The sequence below is a fragment of the Giraffa tippelskirchi genome, chromosome 7, assembly GCF_054371585.1.
Source record: "Giraffa tippelskirchi isolate mGirTip1 chromosome 7, T2T-mGirTip1v1.2.pri, whole genome shotgun sequence".
NCBI classification, from domain to species: Eukaryota; Metazoa; Chordata; class Mammalia; order Artiodactyla; family Giraffidae; genus Giraffa; species Giraffa tippelskirchi.
The window spans coordinates 14104767-14115883 of NC_137281.1; the positions used below are offsets into that span (position 1 = coordinate 14104767).

Sequence of the window (11117 nt, forward strand, 5' to 3'; positions counted from 1 at the left end):
GTGAGAAGGTAGACGTAACACAGTAAGACCCCCACCCCCACCCCCACAAGCCTACTAGGGGCCTTGGTTTAGGGAGATACAGACTTGACGATGGGCTTCCCTGGTGGCTCAGTCAGTAAAGAATCCTGCAATGCAGGAGAACCGGGTTCTTTGGGTGGTGTGTGGCAATTCAGATTACCCAGAGTTTAACGTTGTCCCGTCTGTATTCCCATTCCCTTATGTGGATAACTTCGGTGGGAACTATTTTTTCCTTTTTAGTTAATATGGTACAAATGCATGATTGCAAACTTGGACGTCGGCAGTTATTCCGCCATTATGCCCGTGGACATTCAGTTGTCTCCAGTTTCTCCTTTATGAAACAGCTGTGGTGAACTTTGTACAGAATGTTCAAAAGCAGTGTGAACTATTTTCTTAGGCCAGGTTCCTACTGGGTTAAACGCTTCATGCCGAATCATTCTAATGGCCGGCGAACTTAGAAGACTGTTTCCGGTTGCCCTTGATAAAGATGGCGGAAGGGGGGAACAGTCTCGGCGGTCAGCCTGCGGCTTCGATGCCCTCATCAAACATGGCGGCCTTTTGTGCCCGCCCCTATAGCTTACTCTCGTCGCCTTACACCACCAGTCAGCGGTGATGGCGGCAGCGTTTGCAGCTTTTCGGCGATTCGGCGACTTGCTTACCCGGCGTGAGTCACCTCTTGATTTCTGGGGGAGTCCGTTGAGCTGTCGTGCTGTCATCGCGGCAGTTGGACGGGGAGGCCTGTCCAGGGTCACCCAGGATTCGAACCCCTTATTAAACTCACGGGTCTATGTGCCCCGATCCAAAGGGCTTATGTCTTACAGTTGGGTCGCTGACAGCTCAGTGTACTCAGTCTGGGGTGAGTACCACGATCACAGGACTTTCTGGGTGGCGCGACTGAGCGACTTCCCTTAGTGGTAAAGAACCTGCCTGCCAGTGCAGGAGACTAAGAGACAGGGTTCGATTCCCGGGTCGGGAAGATCCCCTGAAGAAGGGCAGGGCAACCCACTCCACTGTTCTTACCTGGAGAATCCCATGGACAGAGGAGCCTAACGGGCTATGGCCCAGAGGGTTGCAGAGAGTCAGACACGACTGAAGCAACTTAGCATGCACCACAGTCGTGGGTCTGAAGTAATCCTCAGCCTGAGGCGACTGGTAAGTGCATCTGAATCTTAAAGTCTGGTGGTGGTGGTGCTTTAGTCACTCCGTGGTGTCTGACTCTTGTGACACCATGGACTGTAGCCTTCCAGGCTCCTCTGTCCATGGGATTTCCCAGGCAAGAATACAGTAGTGGATTGCCATTTTCTTTTCCAGGGGGTCTTCCTAATCAGGGCGGTCGAACCCAATCCTCCTGCATTGCAGGCAGATTCTTTACCGATTGAGCCACCAGGGAAGCCCATCTTAAAGTCTGTATCCCCTAAACCGAGGCCTCTAGTAGGCTTGTGTTCCCCAACCTAATGTCAGCTGAGATGTGTAGCCTCTGCTCTTAAAGGTGCTGTGCCCCCTATTCGGGGTCATCAAAGGCTCTTCCTACCTCTGTCTCCCCAGGATTGACAGCCTCCACCAACTTGGGTCTCAGCCTTCGCCCAATGAGTGCCTTTGCACAAGAAGAAGCCTCCAAAGCATCCCCAGAGGAAGCCCCAGGCCACAGCTATGAGTCCCTTCGGGTGACAGCTGCCCAGAAACACATTCTGCATGTGCAACTAAACCGGCCTGAGAAGAGAAATGCCATGAACAAGGCCTTCTGGAGGTCTGGCCTGCAGATCCTGGAGGCCTGCCTGCACGAGGAGGCAGGGGCTGAGGGACTGGGCAGGGGAGGGCCTGAGGGCAGGGGATTCCCACCCCAGACACAGCCCTTCCTCCTTTACCCCTCCTCAGAGAGATGGTGGTATGCTTCAACAAGATTGCAGAAGATGCTGACTGTCGTGTGGTGGTGATCTCTGGTGCAGGAAAAATGTTCACTTCAGGTACCAGGTGCTCTCCACACCCACCCCTGCCAGTCTCCCCTGCTCCTGGGAATAGAATAATGCTTCATAATTAGGGTTTTAAGCAGCTTCTAAATTCTGCTTTATATGCATGCTAAGTCGCTTCAGTTGTCCGACTCTGCAACCCCATGGACTGTAGCCCACCAGGCTCCTCTGTCCATAGGGATTCTCCAGGAAAGAATACTGGAGTGGGTGGCTGTGCCCTTCTCCAGGGGATCTTCCTGACCCAGGGATCGAACCCATGTCTCATATGTCTCCTGGATTGGCAGGCGGATTCTTTACCACTAGCGCCACCTTTTACTTGGGGAAGTTCTACTTAAATCATTTTGAAATGTAGAAATCAGTCCAACAAAAGACAGGATCACGGGCTCTAAAGTCTGGGTTTTCACACTGAAATCTGTCGCCTTGATCAAGGCCCTTAACCTCTCAGTCTTTTTTTTGTGTGTCAATAAAATGTGTTGTGATAATTACATGCTTTCTGGGAATTTCCTAGCAGTCCGGTGGTTAAGATTCGGTGCTTTCACTGCAGGGGCCCAGGTTCATTCCCTGGTTGGGGAACTAAGATCCTGCCAGCTGTACATGAGGTGGCCAAAACCTTTTTTTTTTAAATACATGCTTTTGTGCAATTAATTTTGAACCTACATGAACTGATTTTCTGTTAATGTCTATTGGGTCTTTTGATTATCCCACAAGTCTATTCTTCAGGTTGGATAATTTCCATTGATCAGATTCATCTTCTCCTTTGTCATCTCTCTTCTGCTGTTAAACCCATCTAGTGATTTTTTTAAAAAATTTCAAGGTGTAAAAAAACCAATATTTGCAGAGCACAGTAACAAGAGACATGCCTGTATTGTAGTTTCCAGTTGTCAAATTTCCACTTGTTTTTTTTTTTATAGTTTTCATTTTTCTGCTGAAGTTTCATATCTTTTTATTCGTCACAATCATATTTTTCTTTGTGTCATTGAGCATGGTTACAATGGCTGTTTTTAAAATCCTGTCTCCTGATCCCAACATCGGAGCCACCTTGGGGTCAATCTCTGTTTATTACCTTTTCTCTTGAAAGAAATGAGTTTCATTTTCCTGTTTCTTTGTTTTCGGAGTAAGGTTGGATTGCATGTATCCTGGATGTTGGACTATGGGAGAAAACGATGTGGAAATTCTAGATCCTATTACATAATTCCAGAGTGCTGAATTTCCTGTTTTAGCAGCTAAGTTGATGTCAGTTTTTAAATCTCTCTGCTGGGCTGTAGGTCTGGTTCATGGGTCTCTTGTTATAGAGATTTACACAGAATCTGGGGCTCTCCTCTCTGGGTGTCTGCTTTCTGGAATTTTTCCCCCCTCATTTTCCATCAGTTGAAGTCCCCCTGAGCTCTGTCCTGTGGTTCTTCAGGCATAACTTCACCCTGCACTCGGGTTAAATTTTTAAAAAACAGGTAACTCACTTGGCTGGTTCCTTCTTCTAGAATCTGCTTGGTGCCTTCATGTAATTGGACCTTGTTCACGTAGGGCACATAGTTGGCATCTGTGGGAGGCTCCATGCCAGAAGTGAAGGGTCACATACACTGATTTCTGCACAGGGCCCAGCCTAGTGCTGGGAACCCAGAGGTGACTGAGATAGCCCCAGGCCCTGCCCCTAATTCAGTGGGGAAGACTGGACATTAAACAGTGTATTTCTTTGTGTTTCCTCTCTTTCCTTCTGTTTCCTCTGTTCTTTCTATTCCTCTGTAACATCTTCGTGCGTCCCCTGTTTTCTTTTACAGTTCTCTTTCATTTCTTTGTTCATCCATTCAACATTCAGCAACGTCACTCCAGTGTCAGCCCCCTTCCTGGGTGACACCGACCTTGAAATAGGAAGCAGCCTGTTTTCTGACCCCTCATCCTGATGAAGTACAGGATGACGGTTCATCTCTAGCTGTGCCAGGCCTGAGGTCCTCATCTTTCAGCTCTCAGTTGATTGTTCCCATTTCATCCCATTTTCAACCTGAAGGCCAGAAAGAAGACATTCAGTTTAATTAGCAGTTTTAAAGATTGAATGAAACTACTAATTAAAAAAAAAAAAAAACAGTCCAGACTTATTTACATTTGTGGCGTGTCTCTAAGCACTTTACACATGTTAATTAATTCTCACCACAGCCCTATGAGACAAGCTAAGTCATCATCCCCATTTGATAGATGAGGAGACTGAGACCCAGAGAGAGGAAGAAGTGTGCCCAGTCATCACTGTTGGGATTTTTGAACGTGGGCTGCCTGGCTGCAGAATCCTTGCCCTTCACCACTAAGTAACTATGGCCCAGGTGTGTGGCAGGCTGATTCAGAGTATTCCTGGCCCAGTAGCCAGCCACCTCCCACCCCTGCCACCTCCACACACCTTCACCTCTCTGTGAGCTTCTGATCTGCAGACAAGGGAGATGCTATGAGCACCCATGGGCCCAGTGGTAAAGAATCCACCTGCCAGGCAGGAGACACAGGTTCGATCCTTGTGTCGGGAAGATCCCCTGGAGAAGGGCACGGCAACCCACTCCAGTATTCTTGCCTGAGAAATCCCATAGACAGAGGAGCCTGGTAGGCTACAGTCCATGGGGTCGCAAAGAGTCGGACACAACTTAGCAAGTCATCACCCCCCTCATCAGGTTCCATTGAGGATTAAACGAGTTAACAGGCACCAAATGTTAATTCATGTGAAACTTTTATTGATGTAGCTGTTATTCTTGATGATGATGAATAATTTAATTGTGATGGTGAATGAGATCTGAAACATTTAGAGGTTCCCAGGGAACGAGATGGGAGACTTCTCAAGAACGAGTTCTGACTCTGGAGGGGAAACACCTTGTACCATGATCTGGGGCCCTTTATTCCAAGGGGTTGCAGACAACCACCCATGTCTGCAGATCCAGGTAGGGCGGATAAACCAGCAAAGCCAGTGGGAGGAGGTGTCGCAAGTCGCTGAGCTGAGCTCGTTCTGGGAGTAAGCGTGGCTCCCACTGAGTCATACAAGCTTCTCAGACCTGCTGTGGAAGCCAGCAGATGCCTGCAGACTGATGCAGGTGGTTCTGGCCTTGGCAGAGATGGAGTGTATAATAATAGGAACTATTGTGATGCCATTACATGCCAGGCACTCCTCAAAGCACCATGAGCTCTGTCTCTTGAATCCTTGCAGCCTCATGAGCTCTCGGGAGGATTTTAGCCTCAATTTTCAGAGCAGAAACCCAAGACCCAGAGGATGGGATGACCAGGCTGAGGTCACGTAGAGGAGTTCTGTCTTTTTTTAAATAATTTTATTGTATTTATTTATTTTTGGCTGTTCTGGGTCTTCATTGCTGCAAGGGCTTTTCTGTAGTTGTGGTGAGCAGGGGCCACTCTAGCTGTTGTATGAGGGCCTCTCATTGTGATGGCTTCTCTTGTTGCGGAGCACAGGCTCTAGGGTGCAAGGGCTTCAGTAGTTGCGGCTCCTGAGTTCTAGAGTGCAGGTTCAGTAGTTGAGGTGCCCCGGCTTAGTCACTCCACAGCATGTGAGATCTTCCTGGCCCAGGGATCGAACCCGTGTCACCTGTATTGGCAGACGGATTCTTTACCACTGAGCCACCAGGGAAGCCCTACTTTATTTTTAACTGAAGGATAATTGGGGTTATATCCTACTCATATTTAACTTGCACAAATTCAGCTCTACCCTGAGTCAACACTCCTCTGTTCTCGCTCATTTAAACAAGCTGCGGAGGCCACAAAGCTGTAGAGGATCAGGGGTGTGGCCGAATGTGGGATTGATTTTTCCAGCTTTGTCAAATTGCGCTGTTCAAACAAGCGAAAGGATGAGAATGATTAACCTCAGGAAGAAGAAAATTCTGCACAGAACCATCCTGTAGCTCCATCTCACTGAGAGTCAAAGCCAAGTCCTCCTTTTGGCCCACAAGGCCCCCCAGTATCTGCCTCTGTCACCTCTCTGACCTTGGCTCTTCCTACTCCCCCCCTTGCTGACTCTGCTCCACTACGCTGGCCTCCTCCATGGTCTTCACGCAAATACCAGGAGCATTCCTACCATAAGGGCCTCTGCATTGGCTGTCCCTCACATTTAGAACTCTCTTATCCCAGATATCTGTACACTTCCCTCCCTCCGGTCCTTCAGATCTTTACTCATATGTCACCGTTTCAGTGAGAGGGTCCCTGACCACCCCAGTTAATACTGCAACAGCCCTCACTGCACACGGCGTGTGCATGTGCACAGGTGCGCGCGCGCGCACACACTCACACTCCATTCCATTTCCCTCCTTTAATTTTTTTAGTACTTTTCTCCCCTGGACAAAATGAATTTTCTTATTTGTTTGTTTCCCCCATAGAAGAGCAGCCCCCTGGGGGCAGAGGTTGTTGTCTGTGTTGTTCACTTATTGAGCACCTGCTGTGTACTAGGCTGTGTTAGGCACGGGGATGGAGTGGTAGGCAAAAAGCCAAACTCTGCGCGCACGCACATGCCCGTGCATGTGTATGTGTGTGTGTAGCAGACAAGCTCCTCTGCTCGTGGATCTCACATCCTAGAGAGGGAGACAGGCATGCAATTATGTGATAACAAGAGGGCAGTGTGAGAGGCACGGCAGAGAAAGGAGATGAAGGGTGACAGGCTGCTATTGAGCCACGGTGGGGAGGGGGGCCTCCCTGAGGAGGTGAACTTTGCCCTGTGGCTTGAACTGTGTGATGGAGTCAAATCTTGAGACCATTGCTGGGGAAAGGCTGCTCTAGGCAGAGGGAGGAATAGGCATGAAGGCCCCAGGGAGGGAATGTGTCTCATTGTTGAAACAGCTGGTTGGAGGCCTGTGTGCCTAGTGGAATAGGTTAGAAATGGTGCTTGTGCAGAATTGGTAAGGTCCTGGTATGAGACCTCGCATTTTATTCTATATGAGAGAGATGGATGGGAAGAGAGGGCCCTGAGGTGATCACAAGGGCTCTGAGGCTGCGTGTGGGGAACAGACTGGGAGCAGGTCAGTGGAGGAAAAGGTCGGACTTGGGATTGTCTTAAGGTTGGAGTGACAAAGATTGCTCCATTTCTGACCTCCCCATCTCAGGAAACATTACCACCTTTGGTGAAATTACTGTTAGTTGCTCAAGTCATGTCCGACTCTTTGAGACCCCATGGACTGTAGCCCAGTCCACGGAGGAGCCAGCCCCTCTGTCCATGGGATTTTCCAGCAAGAATACTGGAGTGGGTTGCCATTTCCTCCAGGGGATCTTCCTGACCCAGGGATCGAACCCAGGTCTCCTGCATTCCAGGCAGATTCTTTACCTCCCAGAGCTGGCTGCATGGTTCTGGGTTTGAAATCTCAGTTCCACTGCTCACAAGCCAGGGTGACCTTAGACAAGCGACTCAAGCTCCCTGTGCCTCAGTGTCTCCCCCAGTAAAATGGAGATAGTAATAGGATCTACCTCAGAGGATCACTGTGAGGCTAAAGTGAGCAGAGACTCAATACGTGTTAACTTGTATTGCCTTCACACCCCAAAAGTGACCCCTCCAGAAGTCCTGTGTGAGTTGCTTTCTCCACTGTAGTGGTTTGCCTGGCCTTTGACCTCTAGGCAGGGCAATGGGTAGGGCCTGGGAGGCTAGGTGAGCCTCCCCACATCTCCCCCCCCCAGGTATCGATCTCATGGACATGGCTTCAGACCTGCTTCAGCCCGTAGGTGACGACACGGCCCGCATCAGCTGGCACCTCCATAGCCTCATCACCAGATACCAAGAGACCTTCAACGTCATCGAGAAGGTGACTCTGGGAGTCTAACAGGGTGTCCCTGCCACCTGCTGATCCCGGACCAGCCTTGACCCTGCCCCTTCTGTCCCCTTCCAGTGCCCTAAGCCAGTGATCGCCGCCATCCATGGAGGCTGCATTGGTGGAGGTGAGTCTGAACCCATCCACCCCAGATCTGTTGCTAGTTAGACTTTGCCCCAAGGTGCAAGCCCATGGCCTGGGAGTGGGGGTGGGTCAGTCCTGTGGTTGTTTAGTGTCTCTGGCCTCTACTTCACAGGAGTGGATCTCATCACTGCCTGTGACATCCGATACGGTACCCAGGATTCTTTCTTCCAAGTGAAGGTGAGCCACTCTCCCAAGCTTCTGCTCCCTTGGGTCCTACTGAGGGCTGGGAAATGAGTGGCAGAGCCAGGTCAGAGCAGGGATGGAGCAAGCTAAGGGGGTGGGAGTGAGCCTCGATGGCTTCATGGAAGAGTTAGAATTGAATCTTGAAAAGTAAAACTCGGCCATGGGGGACATCAATGGGAGGTCACTCAAGTCAGTGTGAGGTCAAGAGTAAGTCAAGGTGTAGGGGAGGGGAAGCGGGTGAGGGCTCTGCTCGAGTCAGCGCTGGAGAGGGTGGGAGGCAGGATGCAGCTCATGGATGGAGGGGGTCAGGGCAAGGCTTTTCCTGGAGATAGATGCAGCTGACTTCAAAGAGTTGGGCGGACAGAGGAGTTGGAAGGTAGGCTATATTCTAGAGCGAAGGAACCTATATGGGCAAAAGTATGTGGATGGGAATGAAACGGGGTGTTTGGGAGGGGCGTCTCCGAGGTGAGAGTGTGGTGGGACTCTGAGGTAAATGCAGAGTTTCGCTGACATTGAGGCTGCAGTGGGGACAATACTCAGCACAAACCAAGCACTGACACTATCGCTTCCCCCAGGAGGTGGACGTAGGTTTGGCGGCAGATGTGGGAACCCTGCAGCGACTGCCCAAAGTCATCGGGAACCAGAGGTGGGTGAGAGGAGCCTGGGGAAGGGGACAGCAGAGCATCTCCTAAACCGGATGCCATCCTCTCACATGTCCTGCCCTCCTGCAGCCTGGTCAACGAGCTGGCCTACACTGCCCGCAGGATGATGGCTGACGAGGCCCTGAAGAGTGGACTGGTCAGGTAGGGGCTGAAGCCTGTGCTGGATAATAATTCAGGGGCAGCCAGACTTGGGTGGGGCTCGCTGGATTCCCATGCACCTTAACTCACAGATTCCAAGTGCCCTCCTCTCTGTGGGTGGTCTGGAGTCTACTGCCCTGCTCCGATTGGTCTATTTCACCATCGCCGTCTTCCACTTTCTACTGCGATTGGCCACTTCATCCGTGGGAGGGAGAGGAGAGCTTTTCTCAGATTGCCTGATTTCCGATTCCTTTCATCCTCAGCCGGCTCTTCCCAGACAAGGAAAGCATGCTTGACGCGGCTTTCACCTTGGCAGCTGAGATTTCCAGCAAAAGCCCCGTGGCGGTGCAGAGCACAAAAATCAACTTGATCTACTCCCGCAACCATTCGGTGACGGAGAGCCTCAACTACATGGTGAGACTCTCTATCCAACCAATCACACCCATCTGTGATTCCCTGAGTGACCAATCAGGGCACAGCGGTCCTTTACAGGCCTTGTCCTCTGATTGGCTCGCTGCTATCTCCCTCCCATTTTTCATTGGTCCAACAAAAATTTTCCTGTATCCTTTCTATTACCGGCTACCATCTTTATCCAGAAATCCTGGAACATGAGCATGCTACAAACAAAGGACGTCATGAAGTCTGTCCAGGCCGCAATAGAGAAGAAGGATCTGAAGACCGTCAGCTTCTCCAAGCTCTGAGAGGCCTGTGGTCCCAGGTCCTGGCGCAGGGGTCTGCCTTTGTCCCGCCTCCTGCCTGCATGTTCTCGTTCACAGAAAGGGAGGATTAATAAAGATGGTCCAGCCTGCTGTCTTCTCAAGTCTCCCAGTTTATACCTTTATGACACATTTCTTCCTGCCTTATCTTTGCCCCATGGACAATAAAGCAATGTTAAGAACCCGGTGTCCTTGTTGGAAAGATAGGCGAGGCAGGAAGAGTAGGTAGCATAATGACCCTGGGGTCTCTAAGGCCCACGGTTGTGTTGAATGTTGGGAATAGAGATTTGACCAATGGGAATGGGAGCTGTGCAGGTGATGACCATTCAGAGTGTTGGTGGGCAGGCCAGGCCTGGTAGAAAGTCACGTGACTCCCTTTAGGTTGACAAGGCTACAGATGGTCTCCCTGCCTGCTTCATGCTTAAGGCCAGAGTCTACCCTGCCTGGTACCCAGTCACCGCAGAACACAGTGGGATCCGGTGCTGAAGTCTGGCTAGGGGTCAACTGCTACCCACTCTTGGGCCAACAGCCTCACTTCTTTAAGCTTCAAGTTTTCCATAGGTAATCCCAACCTCCTGGGGAATTAGGACTAGGCGCTTTCACTGTGGTGGCCCAGGGTTCAATCCCTGGTTGGGGAGCTAAGATCACACAAGCCTGGTGGCACCGCCAAAAAATTAAAAAAAAAAAAAAAAAAACTAATCTGGATTTATCTTTGGAATGAAAGCAAAATATTATTTTCCCTCTGTCTTTTTAGTGTTTTAGCATTAATTTGGTGTCTTGTATATACCACATCCTATTCTGAATATTTATTAATTTAGTGATTCCTTTCAAGGACCCTATGAGGTTGATATATTAATATTCTCCCATTTAACAGAAGGGCAAATGGGCAAATTGAAGTGAAGGCACTGACCCAAGTCAAACAGCCAAGAAACGGCAGAGGAAGGAATTCAGCTCAGAGCTTCTGGCTCCAGAAGTCAGTGATCTAAAGCACTACATATACAATACAATGTACATAGTAGAGCCATGCAGTGGGCAAGCAATAAATTTAGGTCTTTTCACAGTTCCTGGGAGTACCAAGAGTGCCCAGTTCCTCCCTGCTTTCACTTTTTTCATTGCCCATCTGTTCTGGGACACTCCTTTTAGCCTTGCCCTGCCCAACCCTCCTGGCCTTACCCTCCCTCTGCTAACAAAGATCCAGTCAGGTTTTATGGACTGATAAGGCCAAAGATCACCAGCACTTCCTCTTTGCAAAAGAGCCTAGAGGGGCTCTGAGCTGAGTCGTGCCAGGTGTGGCCCTAATGATCTGGGTGCTGGTTGGTCACTAGTGAGGCTGGTAAGAGAAGGGAGACTGGGGCCACCCTAGAGGATGTGAGCCTGGGGTGCCCAGAAGAGGGACCCCATGGACCCTGCCCTGCCAGCCACACCCTTATCCTCAGGTATAAGAGCCACCCACCACCTGCTAGCTGCCACCATTCACAACTCCTGCAGCTTTTCTTACAGGAGAAGTCACCAGCCCAGCCTCTCAAG

General features: G+C 50.1%; 1 protein-coding gene across 2 annotated transcripts; it reads left to right on the forward strand.

Annotated features, from left to right (window-relative positions):
• The first annotated feature begins 555 nt into the window (after positions 1-555).
• ECH1 (enoyl-CoA hydratase 1) lies at positions 556-9683 on the forward strand. Of its 2 annotated transcripts, none has more exons than XM_081516502.1 (10): positions 556-874; positions 1564-1765; positions 1894-1982; positions 7617-7741; positions 7826-7874; positions 8004-8068; positions 8650-8720; positions 8806-8877; positions 9138-9288; positions 9471-9683. In XM_081516502.1, exons 1-10 carry the CDS (start codon positions 631-633, stop codon positions 9573-9575), a joined length of 1173 nt encoding a protein of 390 aa, XP_081372628.1. In that variant the 5' UTR covers positions 556-630; the 3' UTR covers positions 9576-9683. The 2 variants fall into 2 exon arrangements, with proteins under 2 accessions (XP_081372628.1, XP_081372629.1); XM_081516503.1 differs by having other exon boundaries at positions 556-682.
• Positions 9684-11117: the final 1434 nt, after the last annotated feature.

What these genes read in the sequence shown, in the direction of transcription:
- ECH1 (XM_081516502.1), top strand. Translation starts at nt 631, where the DNA reads ATGGCGGCAGCGTTTGCAGCTTTTCGGCGATTCGGCGACTTGCTTACC. An exon ending in TGGAGGCTGCATTGGTGGAG is followed by an intron (nt 7,875 to 8,003) that starts GTGAGTCTGAAC and finishes TCTACTTCACAG; the next exon opens with GAGTGGATCTCATCACTGCC. An exon ending in CTGAAGAGTGGACTGGTCAG is followed by an intron (nt 8,878 to 9,137) that starts GTAGGGGCTGAA and finishes TTTCATCCTCAG; the next exon opens with CCGGCTCTTCCCAGACAAGG.